The 22,031-nt window shown below is 47.2% G+C and overlaps 1 protein-coding gene across 1 annotated transcript; it reads left to right on the forward strand.

Moving 5' to 3' along the window:
- The first annotated feature begins 14,242 nt into the window (after window positions 1-14,242).
- On the forward strand, window positions 14,243-21,980 carry SERINC3 (serine incorporator 3). The gene is made up of 10 exons (XM_082773193.1): window positions 14,243-14,331; window positions 14,485-14,646; window positions 15,143-15,336; window positions 16,323-16,402; window positions 17,097-17,234; window positions 18,099-18,268; window positions 18,959-19,049; window positions 19,430-19,607; window positions 20,026-20,253; window positions 21,044-21,980. The coding sequence occupies exons 1-10, from the start codon at window positions 14,293-14,295 to the stop codon at window positions 21,180-21,182; spliced, it is 1,419 nt and encodes a 472-aa protein (XP_082629319.1). The 5' UTR covers window positions 14,243-14,292; the 3' UTR covers window positions 21,183-21,980.
- Window positions 21,981-22,031: the final 51 nt, after the last annotated feature.

Below are 22,031 nucleotides of genomic sequence, written 5' to 3' on the forward strand. Positions count from 1 at the left end.
CTGCCCCCTGCCCTTCGTCCCCTCCAAGCCACGGGCTCCATCGCACCCGACACCGCCTGGGCGGCTTTGCCGGGTGGAAGAGCCTCCCAAGGAAATAGCTCCGTGTCTTTTTGGAGCGCCTTTTGCACTGTGGGCTCCTGAGGGGTATCTTTGGTGAAATTCAAGTGTGCTTGGGCTCATCTGCCCCTGTGACAGCCTTATTTGGGGGTGAAATGCAGAGCTGGTGACAGCATCCGAATGGAAGGGGGGAGGTCTTCATGGCGAGGCAGCGCTGCGTGCCAAGCACCTGCCTCTGCGCCCACCCCGCTGTGGAGGGCAGCAGGGGGCTCTTGGCAAACTCGGGCTGCTCCAGGAGAGGAAGCCCTGCCCAGGAATGTCACCCTGGGTAGTGTCACTTCCCTGCATCCCATCCGCCTTGAGGCGGCTCTGGGTGACAGAAGTCACACACAGCTGATGGCAGTGCTGTCCTGCCTGTCCTCCTCTGGCACAGCCCTGCTGGGCAGCTGTGGGCACCCAAGTGGGGTGTCCTGCCCCAAGCCCAGCATGGAACCAGGGCTCGTTAGTGCTGATTGCTCCTCCAGCAGAGTGGAGGGTGTGTTTTTCCCTGCTGTAAGGATGCTACTGCCCGCGGCCTTGTAAAGGGGAGATTAGAGGGCATGACTTGGCTGGAGGGCATTTGCTGGGAACCTGATCCCGTCCTGCTGGAGCCACGGGAGGTTTAACTTCGGGCTGAGAGCCCAGTGAGCAGCGTGAGCTGGAGGACTCTGCTCCCAGGCTGCCACCTTGCAGAGCACAAGGCCTGACAGCAGTGTTTCTGCCCACCCTGGTGAGCAGGCACCAGCCGTCCCCTCCCAGCCACGAGCCCTGTTCCTGCAAGCTGCTGGTGATGGCAGATACCCACGCCCTGCCATCGCATGCAGGAAGAGATAAAAATACCAACAAAAGCAGCTGGCAGTGCAGGAAACACCCTGACGGCTCTAAGGAGGTGCTGAGGAAGGGGAAAGAACCTCAATAAAACAAAACATCCCTGCGCTCAGTGCAGCCACGCTAACCTCTTACAGCTCCACCTCTCGATTCCCCTCTATTTTATTTCAAAACCAGCTCTGGGAAGACAGTTTGATTTCCAGAGATGTATCACTTGACTGAAACTAATCTCTCCCCAGTGCTTTTGGGTCATGCATTATTACTTACCCGGCGGTGATGGCAAGGAGCTGGCTGCGGTGCACTGCCGGGCAAGAGGGCCCAGGAGGGCTCTGCCCCCTGCCAAGGTGGCTGCGGCCTCAGGAGGCAGCTCGGCCGCCTTGGAAGAGCTGAAGGTTTCTGCTTTTACTCCAGCTTATATTTGAAAGCGATCCAGGAGGCTGTAGTGCTTATCCTGACTCTCAGACCGCAGGGTCTGGAGGCCAGATCTTGCAGAGATACGAGTGCTGCCCCACCAGCAGCTGGGCCTTGCCTTGGCAGCAACCCGTGCAGCACATAGGAGTGGTAGTAGCAAAACACTTCAGAAATCCAGGAATACAGCACATGAGCATACGGTGTCTGCTAACTATTTGACGTATTCAAACCTCCAATCCTGTGCCTGGTCCTGGGATCAAGGAGCACCCATCAGGAGAGCTCTCTCCTCCCTCCCCACACCGTGTCCTGATGGTGCTCCATCCAGGCCCATCCCTGCAAGGACTGGCCTAACATTTTCCATCAAAACTCTTAAGCAGAAAAATGTACTTTGGGATTAAAGTGTTTTCTACGGAGCATTTTTTTTTCCACAAGGAAAAACCAAGCCATGAGATGCCAAATAGTTTTCAGTTTGTCTGAAATCTTAACGCATTAGGTTAAAAATGCTTTCGATGTATTCGTTCTTGCTATTTTTAAATGAAAGTTGTTATTTTTCTCTGGAAATCCACCCCAACTTCTAGCTACTTCTGAGGTTCACCATCTCTTATCCTATCGCTCTGTACAAGATGCCAGAGGCTTTGGCATCACAGGCACCCCAGGACATTCATCCTGAGCTGTGGGCTATGAATAAAGGAATAACCACAGTTCCTCTCACAATAGGAGCAGACGTTATAGATGCCTGGCATGGCCCGCTCTGAATGGCAGACTGTGCTGCAGTGCTGAGCAGATTCAGCCGAAGCCACAATCAGCCTTTTGTGGCTTTCTCTACTTTCCTATGGCTTTGACTCCAGCTGACTAATCTGCTCCTCTTTGCTGAGGTTCTTGCTGCCTCTTGCATCCAGCTGCTCTGCACTGTGCCACCCTGCGTGGCCCAGGGATGGCATTGATGCCATCACCACCCTGCACAACGGGAGGCTTGGTTTTGCTCTGTTATACTGGTGTTGGTAGTGCAGTTGGTCTGCAGAGGATTGTGGTGATTTTTATTTTATTTTATTTAAGCTGTTAGCAGCTTTTCACTGGGGACAGCAACACCACAAGGAGGGGATGGGACCGTGACGCTGTGCAGGTACCAACTCCTCTGCTCTGTTGTGAGGAGCAAGCAGCTGCCCAAAAGGAAGGGTGACCAAAAGGAAGGGTGACCAAAAGGAAGAGGGACAAGGAGCAGTCCTGTAGGGCACATCCCCAAATGAGGTGAGAGTATCCCAAAGGGTGCTAACATTCAGAAATCAATCCCCAGGGCAGTGCTGCAGTGCTGCTCATGCTCTGCGTGTTCCAGCGTGAAAAAGCATTGGCACAAAGGGTTGTCCAGGAGCTCTGAAGCCAAAGGAGCCAAACTGTCATTGCAGGAGGATCTGACCTGCTTCTGACCTGAACATTTGGCAGCCTGAGCTTCGTGTCCCTCCGAAGCTCGTGTTGCCACAGCCCTCACTTGTATCGTCAAATGTCCTCATGCAAGAGCAACTTTCATGGCATTTCCCAGGCGCTGAGCTCTCCGTGTCACTTGATGTCATCAAGATCGCAAGGAAATGCGGAATGGCACAAATTAGACATGGAAAAAATGTGGTAAACTGATTTTTTCCAGATTTCCGCTCCCCAAAACAAATACTTTAAATAACCTTTGGATCAAAAAATGCAAAACATATTTCAACAGTCTTCTGGGCTCCCTCAGGAAAATGCTTATGTCTTAAGCCCTCGAATGACATCTTGTACTCGGATTCATGAGAAGGAGAGAAACCAGCAGGTAGAAGCAGCATTAGCGATGAGCCACCCTTTAAACTGCCACAGGAAGGACAGGTTGCTTAGATTAAGGACGAGAGTGGGTGTCTCGGTGAATTATTTGACATTCAGACCAATTTTGCTATTACAGGAGTTGTTAACCCAGAAAGGTTCCTCAACAAGTGGAACTCAGAGAAGTGTTAACGAGGCTGAGCTCATTAGCGAAGCACCCCCAGGGGCTGGGAGCCCAGCCTGGTGCCAAGGAGTGTGGGGCCACGAGGGCTGGCCCAGAGGCTCGGCGCGGGCTGGCATGCCAGCAGGGCAGAGCGCGCTCAAAAAACTGTTTGCTTTAAGCTGCAGCTATTTTTGGCTCCAGTAATCTGTGCGGAGATGATAAAGCTTTGCAATGCAAAGTGAGTGGCTGTGCTGTGCTCCTGGGCAATTTCACCCCAGGAACTCATCCCACCCCCTTCTCAGCCACGGCAGGATGTTATCTCCTCAGTCTGCCGAGCCAGACACCTCCAAGGGCTCGCCCTGGTTAGATTGCTGACTGGAACCTCATCCCAGGCTTGCTTTTTTTTTTTTTTTTTTCCTTTTCCCTAGGGAAGGCATTCCGTTTGGAAAGTAAGAACGTGTTTTAAATAGCCTCCAAAATTTGTTTTGAGGCTTTTGTGGAAAGCAAATCTTGGCTGTGCACCTCCAATCATTCATTTCTACAAAACTCCTTCCAGCCAAAGGCCCTTGCAGAATAAGTCACTTGATAGTCACTCTCTGCAGCTGCAGCAAATACAAGAAGGTCTCAGAATCACATCTCCTGGCAAGCCAAGACCACGCAGTGACAGCACCGTCTCGTGCCGTGTTTTACCCCTAAGGGTCCCACAGCCCATTACAAACTCCCTTGCACACTATATAAGAAGCACTTTTTACCTGCTGTTGGTAGGAGAAAGCGTGGCAGCTGGTTAGTAGCACAAAGACTACAGAACAAGCATAAATCCTGCTTGTTAAGGGATTTGTTTGTCTAAAGGAATCCAGAAGCTTCTTCAGTATAAACCCACAAAGGTCACGCATCCAGCACATGCTTCACCAGAAAATCATCCCGCTGGCCAAAGCTTTCTTGTTTGTGACAGGGGTGGATAGCAGCATCTGTGTCAGCTCAGGGACATATTCAGAGAGGGGGAAATATGCAAGTATTAGTTAGATGGGTTCATTCTGCTTGTCCAGATTGATCAGATATCCAGAAAGGGCTGAAAATGACTGTCAGGATGAAAAGGTACAGCGGGGGATGTGTGAGGTTCAGGTGTTACTGCAAGGGAAGCAGGCATTCCTCACAGGCTTGCACACAGGTGTTCCTTCCTTTCATCCCCCTGTTTCTGCTAGATGCAAGAGCTAGAGGAAGATAAGCAGCAGGCTAGGCTGGCAACAGCAATTATCCCTTTTGGAGAGCAAAGGGGCACACTAATAAATGAGAAAAAGTCATCTGTCAGCTCTGTACAAGATGTGCCAGAGCCACCCAGGCAACCATTACAGTTTTTCACAGCCTTTGGCAGCCGGAGAAGGATTCCTGCTGCAGATGTGCAGAAGCCCTGTAAATATTTTGATCCCGACCCGTGCTCCCAGCTCAGCGGGCTTCCACGTGGTGTTTTCCCAGGGCTCTGCGCAGGGGGGATCAGACTGGGCTGGGTAATCCTCTGGTGAGGCAAAGGGCTTCACCGTGTGTGCTCACCCCGTACCTAAGGTCAGGAGGGACTTCAGCCTGCCCTCCTGGCACAGTTCCTTGCTTTCTGTGCCTGGTGAAGGGGTACGGGTAACTAGTACGAGTGCCGAAGCAGCTCAGTAAAGCTGTCCCTGTGTCCGTGCCCTCAGGCCTGGTGGGTGCAGCAGCTCTGGAGACCCGGGCCTAGGAGAGGGGAGGTGCAGCAAGCTTCCCCGTGACTTGCTCAGAAAGCAGCAGGAATTCAGGGCGCTCTGTGGGAAGGGCTCCGTGTTCTGGTCAGGGAACAAAATATTCTGTTTGTGCTAACAGCACGCACAACATAAAAGCAGGGTTTGTCTGGTGAGCTGGGAGCCTTCACCGAGGCGCCTCATGCAAGCCTCAGCTCCCAGGCCTGGGTTGTGCTGTGGTGTGCTCCCGCTCCTGGCTGAGGTGTGACGGCCACTGCACACTGACAAAAACTGGTTGTTGCTTCCTGACCATGGGCAGGGCACGATGATGGCTCCAGGGAGGCAGACAGGATGCAGGGACCTGCCAGGAAACAGGGCCGTCAGTTCTCAGTGCTGGCACCGGTGACCCTGGGGGTGTTGGAACCATGTTGGATCCACGCTTCAGCCCTGCTGTAGCAGGAGATGTTCAGGCACAGTCCCAGCCTCAGAAAGCTTAACCCTTTAAATAGCCAAAACAGACTACAGCTTTTGGGCTAGAGAGTTTAATGTCTCCTACAGTTCCCTGCTGCCACTCACTTGTGTGGATGAAGTTATTTCTTTTCATAACAACTCTCACGTAATCGTTTCCAACTTTGTAGAACTTGTCCTGATAAAGCATCAAGTATCTTTATTCAGATTATCCATCATAATAATCTAGCAATGGTGTTTAAATAGACATCAGCTTTCTCAAGCCATACATCAAAACCTTATCTCCACACAGTCCTGAGTTAGATGTCTTGTGAGAAGGTCCTGCAGAAGGGCGGTCAGCAGAAGCCTGCCATCCAGGCAGTCCCGCCTGTGTCCGAAGGCATTAGTCACATTTGACCCCCAAGTCTGGGTTTGCTCCAGTGTTCCTCGCCCTTTAATACTGAGTGAGAAGGAAATGTTGGTCCCCATCCAAACTATCCCTTGCTCAAAGCGCTCTGCTGCCCGATAGCTCTTCCCTGCATGCAGAGGTGGCTGCGGTGTTGGTGACCTGCCACGTACGCTGCAAGCTGTTGGTGTGACAGGCGTGCTGTTGTTTTTATATGGATAACTTTTGGCCATCCTACAAAGGTTCCTTCAAGGAAGCAACCTCCACAACAAGCTCTGTGTCTGTAAAACAACCACGCTTTGCGAGCTGCCTTTCTCGGGCTGGATGTGGTTGCTGGAAGGTGTCTGAGGCTCGGCGTGGGGCTGTTGCACCTCACTGGCGTGTGCCTTGGGAACAACAACCCAAATGGCCTCAGCTCTCCCCATTGCTATGGCAACCAGCGCGAGATCGCAGCATTTGGGCAAGAGGTGTGTGCTTCCCAGCAGCGCTGTGTGCCTTCCTGCAGAAATCAGGGTTCAAACAGAGGAACCACGAGGGAAAATCCTACTTCTTTTCACTAAGATGCCTCGTTAGTTGGTATTTAGCCAGGTTTCTAGGCATTGTAACATATTGTTCCTAATACAATTAAATCTTAGTGGTCTTAAAGGATGAGTTGAACAAGAATGGAGCCAGCTGGGCACCTAGAAGCATTCCTTTATGCCTCTTCATCACTATGGGAAGTTCATCCCGGCTCTCTCCTGCAGCTCTGCCAAACACGCTTCTCCTGTACCAAATGCAGCAGGCCACCAGCTTTCCAGTATCTATACCAAGCTGGGAAGCAAGTCTGCAAGCTGTTGCATATCTGGCTAACAAGACATTGTGTGACACTGAGAAATAGAATTAATGGAATAACAGATCCCCTTCTGCATTTGCAGGAAGGAAATAAAAAAAAAAAAAAAAAAAAAAAAAAAAGCCTTTGAATCAGCTGGTTTATTAGATAAATTTAAGATGCAAAATTAGAGAAGCCTCACAGACTTGATATGGAAAGGTTGGACGGAGGAATGTGTGATCCTGCTTGCCCTGGAATGACTGCTCGCTGCATGGTGACAGCCTGTCCTGAAGACCTGCCTACGCAGAGAGTATGGTTCATCTGGTGCTGCAGAGGAAGTTTATAGCACGTTAACTAGTAACCACACTGCATGGCGAAACTTCACGCAAAGTAATTCCTAATCTGAAGCAAACCACTACAGATCTTTACCCCAAGATGTGGGGTGGAGTGGATTGTGTGCTATAAATTTCATCCTAATTTGCAACATACTGACTTTGTCATGTAAACGGGTCATTTTGGCAGGGCTCATGGCATGCTTACCACTATTTATTCTCCACTGCTTCAAGCTGGGGCACCGCTGAGTCCAAACAAATGCACTATGACTCCTGGCTATGGAAACAGGGATCTGAGGCTGGCATTGGCACTATCGGTGATGGCATCCAAACAAGCTAAGTTTGGGAAGCTGTTAGGAGTCATCCCTCATCATTCAGCATTTTCAGTTGGGTTCATTTAGTTCCAGGCTGGGTAATTACAGCCTCATTATTTTTCCTTTTACAATGAAGAAAAGACTGCAAGCCAGGCAGAATAATTCCTTCTGTTACCGTTGCCAAGATATGATAGCACGTCTACGCCATAAGGAATGTGTCACGGTGTCAGTTTTATTAACGGTAAATAATAGCTCTTCAGTTAAGCAATATCTTAGCTCTATCTGGTGCCTAGGCATAAAACACTAACCAAATTTCAGCCTCTGCAGATAACTGCACAGAGATCACAGCTGCCCGGCACATTCCTTGCTGACCAGGATGTGCCAGGTTCTGCACGTTATTATCTTCACTGCAATTAATATCTGGCTACAAACACACTTACATTACAGAACCACAAAAATTCATCTAAAGATAAGACACCAAAGTGCCCATGGCAGTAAGTAGAGGCTGGGACTAAGGAGCAGTGGCTTCTTCTGTCTGGAGGTAGAAAGAAAATATCCAGGAGAAGTGCATTGCTAGCCTATCAAAGCATTGGGTTTCACATGACTCCCTAAAAACACAGTAACAAATATACTCATACTAACACATGTTTTAAAACTGTAAGCAAGTCTTTAGTTTAACAACATAAAATAAAATAAAATAAAATAAAAAAATACCAAAATACCAAGCTTCTGCCATTTTCTCTGAGGAACAGTAAATTTGGAACTGAGCTAATATTTAGATTAAGGGAAAATTATTCTGATTCTGAAACGCCAGTGGAGGTCAAGCTCAGTGAGGTGCCTTGCTTTTGTGTTCTTGGGAATATTTTACATTTTGCAATACTGTGACACCTACCCAAGGTGTTTTAAAATTTGTGTGATTTTTTTAGCGAAGGTCCAGCATGTTCCCAAGGGTGTTTTGCAGCAGCGAGCCAAGTTTGTAAGACATCTCGATAAGCCAACACTCAGCCCTCAGTTCTTGCCCTGCCCTCCCTCCCAGCATTACGCTTGTGGCTGCTTCTGCACGGGGTGCACGTGGGCTCCGTGAATGCTGAGCCTTGTCAACTCTTGCCCAACACTGCCTCTGGGAAATGGCTTGATTTAGCCTCACTCAAGCAACAGCCCTATTGAAAACAGTGATGTGACTAGAGATGGGTATTGTATTATTAGACTCCCCTAGGGTATTTTTTTTTAAGTCATCTAGGATGGGAAAAACATTTATATAAAGAAGAATGTCATGACTCACTTTCCAAAGCCATGGAGATGCAGAGCAGCCAGAAAACAGTTAACAGCACAGCCACCCCCCAGTAGTATTTCAGAGTTTCTAAATTCAGAGTTCCTTTTCGATCTGGATGCCCATTTCTGTTATCTTAAAAGTATTTCTGGAACTCACGGCCTGACTCTTCGCCAGCTTTAAACAAACAAACAGGGAGAAATATTTGTGTAGATAATGTGGTCAAGAGTGTTTGGTTAGTGAGTCTAAGTTGAAGGGTTTCATTTTTATATTTCATTTCTTTAAAGCTTGTGAACACAAGAAAATAAGAAAGTTGTGGATATTAAATCACACAGCCATTCCAGCTATCGGCTTGGAATAACAATCATTCAACTTAGCAAATATCAAACGTGGGAAGGGATTTATCTGACGCATCTATACGATCATGTGAACTCCTTCCCCAAGGAGAAACAGTCTCTGTTGGAGACACAAGAGGAAGGAACTGTTTTCCCTTCTTAAAAAAAATAGTACAACAACATAAGCCACTGTAACATGCTAAATGCTTCCTGGCTCAAGTGCAAAAATGTAACCTCTAAAATGTCAGCTGGTACACTGGGGGGATTTACATGATGTAAAAGATTTATGGGAAAGAAAAAAAAAAAATAAAAATCTCACCAGCTTCAGAATATCTTCTTGGAAAGCAGAAGCACTGGAATGGGGAGCAGTGGTAAAAGAGGGGAAAAAAAAAAAAAAAAAAAAAAAAAAAAAAAAAAAAAAAAAAAAGCTAAAAGAAATGGCCATAGCTGGTATGATCCTACGGTGCTTTTTATTGTGAGAAAAGATTGGTGAAGCACTCATCTGATTTTAAGCTGGCAATGCTCAAGTAGCTAAGTCAGTTCAGACCTAGCTGGGGTGGGCTCTGGTTAGGTTTTAGGCTCCTGCCTGCTGCTGGCTCCCAGTCCCACTCTGCAGCCGCTCACACCAGCAAGGCTGGGGAGCAGCTGCTCAGGGTCTGCATTTCCCTCTCTGAAAGATGAAGTGCCACGCTGCTGCTCGATGTGCTCCTTTTCTCACTTGACATGTTGACTCACCTAGTCCTGTGGCTCATCTGAAGCTGCACAGCTTGTCGCTGCTAGAGGCAGGATCAAACCCAGAAACCCCTGACTTCTCCTTCCCCTGGCGTTTCGGTGTACGTTGTGCCACAGTGACTGCTGACCCACCGGGGCTGGCCAGCTGGGTGTCTGTGCAGGCTTTGTGGAGGAGATGAGGTCACAGAGAGAAGGGGAAAAAGGTCCTGGCTTAATAAAAAATGTGTGCCAGAAGAATGAAATCATTAAAACGTTTCAAGCAAGAAATTCAGCAACATTTTTTAAGTGTACTTGTGCGTTGCTCAAGTAGGAGATCAATTTGCTTTGTGACTAATCAGTGTTGAAGTGGCTACTGGAAAGCAGGACCTCTGATGTCCTGCACAGCCCCAGGTGTTCCAGCAGCAACACCAAGCCCAGCTCAGCACTGCTGAGGAGCAGGGGCTGACACCTGGCTCTGCACTAACGCAGTCTTGCTCGCAGTGACAGAGCGAGGTGCCAAGCTCCAGCAGCTCCTCTGGCTGCACGGCTCCTCCTGGGACAGCTGCTGGCATCAGCGGCAGCGTCAGAGCAGGGCTAAGGCTGCTTCAGCAGCCCTGGAAGAGCTGTGATGGCCTTTCTGTGCAAGACCCCGCTCCCTTTGGGGAGCGCCCTGTGCTGTTTGCAGGGATATCATGTTCACCTAGTACAAAAGGACACCTTTCACTCCCTCCTCCTTTTTACCAGCCATCTGTTGCTAGGCCCTTTCATGGTTCATTCACAGCTGTCACTGCAGATCTTTTGTACAAAATATTCCCTCCAGCATATTTTTCCCTGTTGTTTTTTCTTTTTCCTAATTATTATTATTTTAAGCTGTTGTTGTTGTTCTTGTTATTTAAATATGTTTAAGTCTCACTAATGCTTCCATAAGTAACGAGATGAAAAAGTTTAGTAATATCATTGGGTAAAGATGAATGTTTCTCCATCTGTTTTACCAATAACCAAAACTAAAGCGGTTTCCAGACCAAAGCACATGACTTGAAGCGAACCAAAGTCAGCAAAAACATCTCCAGTGACATATACAGACTTGGAGCAGAATGAACAAAGGTGTCCTATAAAATAAAGTTCTGGCCAAACAAAACTGGAAAGACACAAAGATTACAATTTCTCTATCATAACAGGAGTGACTCATGCAGTTGCATAGTCACTTAGGGTGAAAAAGAAAACAGTTACTCAATCTCTTAGGGATTTAGACACAGAAGAATATATTATGCAAGTTTTAGCAGCGTTACTAATGGCCTTGAAGCGCACAACGTTACTATGACTCTCACTCAGCTCAGCAGATCACAAATAGGATGACTCATGTGTCCATGACATGATAGGAAAATAGTCTAAGAAGAGCAGAGGCAGGTGTTAATGCAGTCACAATGCATGCAGTCAAGGGAAGATGAAAATTATAAAATCGTGAGCAAAGGACTGAGAAGAAAAGAAGCTTGCATATTTAAAAACTCGAGTGTGGACTAGGTTGACTTTCACTGGTCTCCAGCTGCAGGGACCTGTGAGCCTAAAGCCAGCCTGTAAGCCACAAAAAAACCCTACACTGCTGGCACTGGTCCCTGTGCTTCGTGGGGAATCACAGCAAATGATACCTGCTGGCCCTGACGTGTTCACGGGGAATGCATACTTGTATTGATGGCGTGTGATAAGAATATGCCCCACCAAAAGTGGTCCGGGAGCTCCATAAACTTAATGATATTTATACCTGGGAGGACTTTCTACCCAGCTGGAACATCATGACTTTGTAGAAACTATTAACTCTATCCATGGAGAGGCAAACTCAACCCACTAGTGGCTTCGGCTGTAGCAGGGTTTGCCCATTATCTAATTGCTAACTTCCTCAGAGACAGTCCGCTTCGATGGCTACTTTGAAAGCATGGTTTAATATCAGTACTGTGGAATATAGCTCAACCCAAAGCCTGAACTAAACAGCTGTAAAAACAGTTCTCCCATATGAAAACTCTGTAACTATGCTCTGGAGATCCAAAAGAAGCACAGTTAAAAATACTGCTTTAAGCTAAACACTTCACAGGAGCCCAGTAAATCAGTGAGTTTTACTAGAAAGCTGACGCCAATACTTCAAACTTCTGAAGTTTATGCAGGCAGGAGCACAAGAAGATGTTTAGACCTGTATACAGGTCCTGTACATGTATACAGAAACACAGATTATATATGATTTTATTTTATTTTGTTTTTGTTTTTGTTACAGTTGATTTAACCCAGCCATTCTAATTTGCAGTTCCCCCAGTTAAACACCTGCCTGAAAGATTCTGGTCAGTCAAAGGATTTTTGATTATAACCTGGATCTGTTACCTACAAAAATACAGCCTATGCAGAGCAGAGACCCTTGAATACTCCAGGGAACATCAGGAAAGTTCTGCATTTTTGATATCATGAAAGGGAGACCCTTGAGATTAACAGGAATAGCACTAACGCACAAGCTTGAGTGACATTTTTTTATTAGCTCTGTTGCAAAAAGAACTGCAGAGAACTACTTTCCAATGACTGTATCTGGCACATTTCCTTTAAATACCACCTAATTTCAAGGTAAAAAAAAAATATCTAGGCACTTCAAACAACTAATATATAGATATGTATGTGATATAACATACATATACATCATTTTATTCTGATTTCAGAACTGATTAATATACCAGAGCGAAGTATTTTTGAACGACTAGGATAACCTCCTGCCATGTCCTGTCTTGTTCCCACAGCTGACAGTAACCAGGCTGGCTTCGTCCTTATCTCCTGTTAAATGTGTGTGCTTTGAGATGATGTTATGCAGAATCAGAGGGGTTTTATGTTGAAAGGAAATCTCTTCTTACATGGGCAGTAGAAGGCAAAACCCTTATATCTGTATACTTTGTCTTTCTTTCACATAACTGAGTGGAGGATCTCACAGTACTTAAAACTATTTAGGCTCATAAGTTTCTTGTGAAGAAAATGTTGTTAGACTGAGGATTTAGCTAAGCTTCATACCTTTTAGTAATATAATTATGAAGTGATTTATCCAAGATTACTGGGGAAGGAACACAGAATTTTGGACTCTGCCTTCTGCATACATTCATAAGCACAAACAGTGAGGTAGCAGGGGTGTGACAAAAGCCTACAGATCCAGCTGGTGCTCCCAAAAGAGCAAGAAAAATACATTAATAATAAGGTAAAGGTTCACGTATTATCTGAGGCAAGCACAGTTTGAATGATTTATGGTGCAATCTCTTTCTGAAAGAAGGCTCTATGTCTTCATGAATGAGGCTGATTGCAGGAGGGATGCTTCTGTTAACATCATGTTCATATACTCCGAGTGTTAAAGCTGCTGTGGAAAATAAGCGTCTGTCTTACTGGATGCTTTTTGTCATTTCTTGGCAATTTTAGAAGGCAGTAAAGCTGTCATCCTGATTATTTGTCACTGTGATGGACGTAGGTTTTTTTCTGAGAGGGATTGTGTGAAGGAAAGAAGGGTCTGACGCAGCAGGAAGTGATGCTGGAACTACCATAGCCAAAATATCTCCTCTAACGCTAGCTGGTCAGCTCCAACCGTGACCTCTGGTATTTTGCAACACTGGCACCGATTAAATAGCTCCAGAGGGCTTGTGTCTGAACTTCTGTGTAAACCTTTGTCACCTTCCTGCTGCCGTTGGTTACGTCCTCACGGCCAGCTCCCAGCCCTTTAATTTGCTCCGGATTTAGCTACGGAGCGCGGTCACCGCTGTTTAACTCCTGCAGGCTGCAAATCGGGCAGCACGCTGGTGACGAGAAGCTGGAGAGGCCCCTGGGCAGAACCATGATTGTTCTCACAGGCTGCCCTTCCTCCACGTTAAGGGTTTTACAGGCTGGACGTGGCGCTTGGGGACATGGGTTAGTGGGTGACATTGGTGGCAGGGGGTGGTTGGACCAGATGAGCCTGGAGGTTTCTTCCAACTTTAATGATCCTCCAGAGGACACAGCTGCGGCCGCACAGCCGAGCGCCTCGGGAACAGGGACTGAGTGCTTGTGGCTCCACAAACTGCCCGGCAGGCTGCGGGCTTCCCCCGAGCCCCGCTCCAGCCGCAGCCCGCTCAGGGCTCGGCTCAGCCCCACCGAGCCGGGGGGCTCCTGGCACGGCCGCTCCCTTGGGGCTGGGAGCGGGAGCGCCCCTCAGGGAGCCGCCCCTCAGGGAGCCGCCCCTCAGGGAGCCGCCCCTCAGGGAGCCGCCCGCCATTCCGCGGCCCGGCCCCAGGCCCCGCCGCCGTGGCGCCTGCTGCCAGGACAACCGCGGGGCGGCCGCAGCGCCCCTTGTGGCTTCAGGGAGAGGCGAGTATGGATTGGCTACAAGACCTGCCGATCAGAGCCCTGACGCCAATTAGCCTCGCTCATTGGTCACGCTGCTAGTGGAACCACCCACTCCCTTCTCTTCATCCAATCAGCGCTCTCCTCCTCACGACCACCGCTCGTCAAAGGACACAAACAGCGGGCGGGAGGGTGCTCTTTCCTCCCGCCACGCTTTCCCCCTTTCCTATTGGCGGGCGGTGTGGCGGGGACGACCAATGAGCGGCGGCGACGCTGGGGGGCGGCCAGCGGGCGCTGAGGGCGCTGAGGGCGGAAGCAGGAAGCGGCCGGCGGGGGCTCGGTGGCGGCGGCGCGATGGGGGCCGTGCTGGGGCTGTGCTCGCTGGGCAGCTGGGTCAGGGCCGGGGCCGCGGGGAGGGCACGGGGGGGGGCGGGGGGAGGGCACCGGGAGGGCACCGGGGCGAGGAAGCGGAGCCCGGGTCCCCCCGGGGGTCTCCTCGGGGGTCCCCCCGGGGCCGCGGCCTGACGGGCTGTGCGTGTCCCGCAGGTGCCGTGCCTGTGCGGCGGCGCCTCCTGCCTGCTGTGCCGCTGCTGCCCGAGCAGCAGCAACTCCACCGTCACCCGCCTCATCTACGCCTTCCTCCTCCTCCTCAGCACCGCTGTCGCCTGCATCATGCTGGCGCCGGGCATGGAGGAGCAGCTGAAAAAGGTACGGGGGGGGGGGGGGGGGGGGGTTGTGTCGGCTGTTAGCAAAGCCGGGGCGTCTGACAGCGGTGCTTGGTGGTTTGTACTTGGATCGGAGCACAACGGAGCCGCAAAGGTGGTCCCCGAGGTGATTCCTGAGGTGGCAGCGCCCCCGAGTTAAGAACCCGCATGTACCAAGCGGCTCCCGCCTGAAATAGGCGATTCGTTAAGTGTGCATTTTTCAGAATGTCTTGTCTCTGAAACTCGACCAGACCCTAGAGATGGCTGGCTATTGGCAGCGCTGTCTGCAGCTCTGGTATCTCAGTCTTCCTGAATGCTTTTAGTGATGGCTCGGGAAGCAACAGATGACAATGAGCTCTGTGTGGGCTGGCAGAGCAAAATGTCTTTTGTTAACAGATGTCCCAGCAGAGAGCTGACTGAGGAGCGTAGCTGTTAGAGTGCTTAAAGACTGTAACTGCAAACACAGAAGTTAATTCACCACTAAATGTGTCTCTGCTCAGGTGCCGGGATTTTGTGACGAGGGGCTTCACACGCTGATACCACATCTGAACGGCTTTGTCAGCTGCGATGTGTTTGTTGGCTACAGAGCTGTCTATCGAATCAGCTTTGCCATGGCAGTGTTTTTCTTTGTCTTATCACTGATGATGATAGCAGTGAAAACAAGTAATGATCCAAGAGCAGCAGTGCACAACGGGTATGTTTGTAAGCCGCCTCTCTGGTCTCCTAACTAGCTTCCTTTCTTTCTTCTCTCAGGTTTCTCTGCTGAACACAGTGGAGAATTGCTAAAGCATATGTAGATAGCCTGGAGTTTCTTTTGAACAGAATAAAGAGCAATGCTTCGGTCTCCTAAGAGGCTTCCTGTTTGTGTAGCGTGTCGATGCACTGATAATGGAAAGCCAGACATCACTGTTAATGCAGAAGGGAGGTGATGACTCCTCTGTGTGTCAGCAGAGACGTCAGGTGCCAGGTGGTTTATGTCCCCTTCCCTGTGCTCTCTGTGGCATTCCTTGGCTTGTCCACAGGGCACTAGTCTGACTCTAATCCAGCAGAAACTGAGCTCTGATTTCCAGTTTCCTGCTGTCACTGAGTTAGTTTTGGGCTACATGAATGAATTATCAGAGCAGGACCAATATGGAGCAGGTGTTTGTGACCTTTCTGATTTTTTTGAACATCTCTGAGGGTTGCTTTGACCTCTCTGCACAGCCCATGTTTCTATTTTTGTGATATCTGACTGTAACTCATCTTTCTGCAACTTGTCTGTTGCTATTTGCCCTTTCACCTGCAAGAAGAGTCTGCACACTGTCAAAAGTCCTCACACCTTCCTTTAGGCAGCTGAGCACAGCTATTGGGTCTCCCTCTTCCCTTCTCCAAACTGAACAGTGCAGCCTTCCCCCCTGCGAGGACCTGCTGCTGAACCATGCTCTGTTTGGAGCAGGAGCTCCTCGTACAGGAAACCTTTGGCCCCAGCCTGTTCTGTTGCACGGAGTTTTTCTGTCCCAGGTGCAACACTTTGCGTTTGCGCTCCTCCCCCATTTGGTAAATATCTGTGTGTAATCCCACTGAACACAACTTTTGGGTTTGTTTCTTAGACGTTCATCTGTGTGCAGCAAGCTGTTGGTATGTTGTGGAAAAGCTGAATATTGTATGCGGAGTAAGACTGTGAACTTTCTTCTTTTCAAGGTTCTGGTTCTTCAAAATAGCTGCCATTGTGGGCATCATGGTCGGGGCGTTCTACATTCCTGAAGGGCCTTTCACAAGAGGTACAGTGACAAAATTCTTACCGTGTTAATTGCTATTAAACTCAAAACTTCTCAAGACTTGCTGGGCTATGGTTGTGATAGTGAAGTTACCTTGTAGAAAATGCAGATTCTGTCCTTCTTTAGAATTAATATTTTGGTTGCCCAGTGATGTAGTGACCAGCTGAAGTGATCCCTTCTCAAGCCCATAGGCGCTGCCTGTTACTAATACAGGGCTCTGACACTAACTGCTGGGCTGAGCCTCCTGATGCTGTTTTGATGAGAGCCCTCAGCGTGCTGTCTGCAATGAGTGCAAATTACTACCTCAGAGCCTTTGAAAAAGATCGCCGCAGGGTACCTCCACTGTCTGGCCACATCACAGGCACTCGAGAGGGTTCTTGTTCCCTAAAGAAATGTGGCCCTGTGGCGCTTACTGACACAGAGGTATCTTGACTTGGATCTGGAATTCATTCTGACAACACCCAGGGCTAAGCATTTCCACGCTCAGCTTGATGAGAGTAGGCCACAGCTGTAAAGTAGCAGCAGTTCCTCACATGATTCTGCAGGATGGAGGCCAAAGCAAATAACGCTTCAAAATATAGTTTCAGATTTATTTTTGTTACTTGTCTGCAGTATAATTAGAAATAGGTGTTTTTCTATTTCCTGGGTTAACATGCAAATGATGAAAGTTAAGCTTGTTTTTGTTACTCTTTTCTAGCCTGGTTTGTTGTAGGTATTTTTGGAGCCTTCTGCTTCATTCTTATCCAGCTGGTGCTTCTCGTGGACTTTGCTCACTCCTGGAATGAGAACTGGGTTGAGAGAATGGAGGAGGGAAACTCTAAATGTTGGTATGCAGGTAGGAATCTTAAGCTGGCAGGGATTTATTTTGGCTGGCCAGCGCTCTGCAGAATATCATGTACTAGTTTGCAAACATGTCCTAGAATTATACACTCCAGTCTCCCTGAGTCACTACTGTAAGCGCTGGGAATTAATAACTGCAGTGTTGCCATTTTCTCATTAAATAAAATGTAAAATACTCCAGGCTTGCGACTAGCAGGTCTGACAGTAGTAATAAACAATACTTAACTTGTCTGGTTTGCGGAGTGAGTACAGAACTAGCAGCCTGGATCTTTTTAGTTCTGATTTTGCCTTGTCGCCTCCCCTGCTGATGTTCTCAGGAAGTCCGTTATGTCGGTGATGGTGGCTGCTCTCCAACACAGTGTCACAGTGCGCGCCACTGACTTGACCACCAAAATCAGGGCACCAACAGTTGTGGTTCTTTGTTACAGCTGTGAATGCTGCAACAGCATTTTGTAGCTTCTTGTAAAGAACATAGCAGAATGGGAATGAAAACAGGTGGCCTTTAGCATAGAAGAGGAAATTCAGGGCTTGTAAACAGTAGATCATAGATTAAAGTGTGCAAAAAGTGCTCTTTGACACTGGCTTGACAACCCAGTAAAAGCAATTACCCTGCAGCTGGAAGGCAGGTCTTATTCCCCCGATGGCAGCGTTGACTTTCTTCTGAGCTGCACTGCTTAGTGAGCTGAAGCAGACATTTGGCCATACCTAATGAAAATATATCCTGCTAGTCTAGCTTCCTGAACCAGATTTAGAAGTAAGGAAGGGGCCTGTCCATTTACAGCAGTAGCTAGCCACTGAAGTACCTTAGATGTACTGTTAAGCTATGGCTTTATTCTAACGGTTATTTTTTCCCCACCAGCTCTGCTGTCCTGTACAAGCTTGTTCTACGGCTTGTCACTGGTTTTTGTTGTGCTTTTCTATGTTTTCTACACAAAGCCTGAGGATTGCGCTGAAAACAAGTTCTTCATAAGCATTAATATGATCCTGTGCATTGCTGTATCCATCGTTTCTATCCTTCCAAAAGTTCAGGTACTCTTTTTCTTTACTATTTTCATCTGACATGCAAAGCAGGGATGTAAGAAGGATGTCACATTCATTCAGCCAGGCAAAGAACTTGTAAGTTTGTCTGTTATAGCTATGCTAGCTAGGGATATTTGAGAAATAAGTAAGATGTAAAAACAAACAAACAAAAAAAAACAAGTCCTTGATCTTATAGTGATGTATTTCCTGAAGATAAGGCTTTTTTTGGCTCACATTGTTCTGGACACTGTTTCCGGTGGTGGAGGTGGGGTCACTGCTGGTGTGGCTTTGGGGATCCAAAAAATTATGGCTTCAAAACAATGAGTACGAGTGTTTAATATCAGTAGAAAGCTTGCATGTTACTTGATTCTGAACTACTATTGCTCAAATAAATCACATGCTAGGTCTGTATTTACAGAACTGTTAAGCAACTTGGGATTAACTTGGCTAGAACTTGTACCTGAGTCTTCAGCACAGGAGAACTGGGTTTGGTTTCCGTATTCCTTCCATGTTTGCGTTATTGCTGCATACATTGTGTTGCTCTAAGGAGTTTCTTCCTGTCTTTTAAACGGAACAAAGCCAAACACATTTCTAAAAACTTTAGTTTTAAATGCCAACAGTTGTTATATCTATGGCCATAGGGTTTCATCCAGCTGTAGGTAAAAGCCACCCTTTTCCTCTTGTCTTGTCTTTGAACAGGAATATCAGCCTCACTCTGGCCTCCTGCAGTCCTCTATCATTACTCTGTACACCATGTACCTCACGTGGTCAGCCATGTCTAACGAGCCTGGTAAGTACCAGATTGTCCTGAGTGACATTACTTGGTGCGAAACTATTGGTGTGACCCAGTTATTACAGATCACCGTGTGGGCATTGCTGATCTTCTGTCTAGATAAAATCTAGTCAGAAAGTAAAGCTAAGTTTAGTGAAACCATCAAATTGCCTCTTTCAAGAATAAACTAGGGTATTTGTTGAGGGCATTCCGGTTTTATTATTTAAATAATACACCCTTGCCTAATTCACAAGAACGAAAAATATTCCATGCTGTTACTGCCCCTGGTGAATTGAAGATATTAAAGGGAATGATAAATTGCAAGTTTCTGTCATCTTCTCTTAGCTACTTGCTTGCAAAGCTCACCTCATCTAAATCTGCCTCAAAATCCCTTTCAGAGCGAAACTGTAACCCAAGTTTGCTGAACATCATTACCCAGATAGCTACACCCACAGTTTTTCCAGCCAACACCACAGTTGTACCGCCTACTCCAGCTCCACCCAAGTCCCTGCAGTGGTGGGATGCCCAGAGTATTGTTGGATTGGTTATATTTGTTCTCTGCCTCCTGTATTCCAGGTAGGATCTGTGCTGCTATCAAATGACAAACAATAGAGTTTTGCCTTCTTGATTTGACTCTGGCTCCAGTGAAAAATATATTGGCATTTGCTCATGTCAAACTGTGGTCCCAGGCCCAAGCCAAATACAACTAATGAAGCTGCATGCTGTTCTGTGCATAAATACAGGCTTTATTAGCCCAATTCTGGTAACACTCTGTGGTATAAGACCTGGCCTAGGACCGCTGTTTGATTTGGTTAATGAAAGCTCAGATTGAAACAGCTCTCTTCAAGGAGCTTCCTCGATGTTTCCAGATGGATTAAAAAATGCAATTGGCTAGTCCCAGACATTCATTCTCATCTGTTGCTTGTTTTATCAGCAAACATAGATACCTGAAAAGGGAGTTCCTAACCATCTTTTTCTTTGGGTTACCCTGCAGCATTCGCTCTTCAAGTAACAGCCAAGTGAACAAGCTGATGCTGTCTGGGAGCGACAGTGCCATTCTGGAGGAGGCTGGGGGAGCAGGCAGCGGGGCTGCCGAGGAAGGAGAAGTGCGCCGTGTCGTGGATAATGAGAAGGATGGTGTTCAGTACAGCTATACCTTCTTCCACTTCATGCTCTTCCTTGCCTCTCTTTATATCATGATGACACTCACGAACTGGTACAGGTAAGAGCAAGGCAGAAAATGACAGGCGGCATGTGCTAGCCGGTATTTCTAGGGGGACAGGGGATTCCTGTTCTGGCTACTCTGCCAAGTTGTTTATGTGCTGTCCCTACGCCAGCTGCATTACGGCTGTAGCTTCTCAATTTTGTGTTGCTGAATTAAATACATGTAGAAAAGGCAAAAAATTAAATCAGTAGCTGTACTCCTAGTGGTCTGTTTCAGCTGCAAGGGCAGAAAGTGTGCTTACCAGACTTATTACATAAGCAGCAGGAAGGATAGATACGAGTTCGGCTTAAAGGGGCATCCTGGGAAGTTTGTCAGAGGCCTGCCTAATGTCTTCACCATGGGAAAGCCATGCCAGGGCTGTGCCACTTAAACAGAGAGATGTTTTCCTACATCTGCTGGGAGTCGGACATATCCTTAGCTTCTGCAGCTTATAATAGCTTTCCCCAGGACTGCAATATTGTGTAAATTAGCAAGTATGTTTACGGAGTGGCAACTATTGGGAGTCTGATATTGTAGCTCACTGGGAGACTTCCTTTAGGAGCAGCACGTCAGTGTATGCAAGCAGGTTTGGTTTGAAAACAGGGAGCTGGGAGGAACAGGCCTACTATGGAGCCCTGGGAAACTGCTCCTTTAGTTCTCTCGCTGTGGTCCCAGAAGGGCTCTGGTAATGGAGTGCCCCATCTGAGTTTGATGATTTGAATTGTCTGAGTTTGATGTGATTTGAGAGGTAGCAAGTAATGGTTGAAGGAGTCTTAGATATCTAATAATTGATTTCTTTGCTTTTTAGCCCTGATGCGGATTTTAAAACGATGACAAGTAAGTGGCCAGCTGTGTGGGTGAAGATAACCTCCAGCTGGCTGTGTCTCCTTCTCTACCTTTGGACCCTAGTGGCTCCCCTTGTCCTCACCAATAGGGACTTCAGTTAAATACCTGCACATGTCTGAGCTTACAAAAGTGGGGAATTTTTTGCTTAAAGCCAAAATGTTATGTATTGCTTTAGTTATTAAGGCAAGTACTGTCTCTTCTTATGTTAATATTAACATGCAGATGGATGGACAGTTACGTATTGCACAATGCTTGATGCAGGATCAAAATTATCATTTATCTTTCTATTTTAACCTTAACTCATGGTTAACTCTTTTTACTGTGTTTTAAAAATTCACTACAGCTGTGCTGTCAAAGCACAAAAAGTATCTGTTCTGTCCAATAGCCCCAACCTTAATATTGAACAGAAGCAACATTTAGCTAAATATGAAGTAATATATTTTAAAGAACAAGTTATGTTCAGCATAATGCACTAATGCTAACACTTCAGTTCCTGGAAGTGTAAGCCATACTGCTTAACTTCTACGTTCTGCTGCAAAGGTTTTGTTTAAAGCAGAAGTTGGTGATACTTATCTTTCTGTTTTGTGGCAAAAAAAACCTTACTCCTCACCAAAACAACAGAACTTTGAGGTTGAAAAGCTGTTAACGAATTCATTTTAAGAACAAATTTTCTCTTTCTAAGAGGCAACTTCTGTGATAATCTTTCTTAGTATGTTTGCCAAATATTGAGTAGTAAGTGTACGACTAGCTTAAATGACTTCATGATTATGGTGGAAAATAGAGCTACGTAATTTTCACTTGTCTAGTATGCTTATAAAAGTGTACACGAGATGATTATTATTGGCACTAAGGCATTTGCACTGTAAACTCATTTGAATAAAACTAACTACTGAAACTTTCCCAGCTCTGTTGAGAAGTGTTGAGGACTGGGGCAGTTATTCTCTACTGCA

This window comes from Aythya marila, assembly GCF_965140915.1.
Source record: "Aythya marila genome assembly, chromosome: 16".
Classification (NCBI taxonomy): domain Eukaryota; kingdom Metazoa; phylum Chordata; class Aves; order Anseriformes; family Anatidae; genus Aythya; species Aythya marila.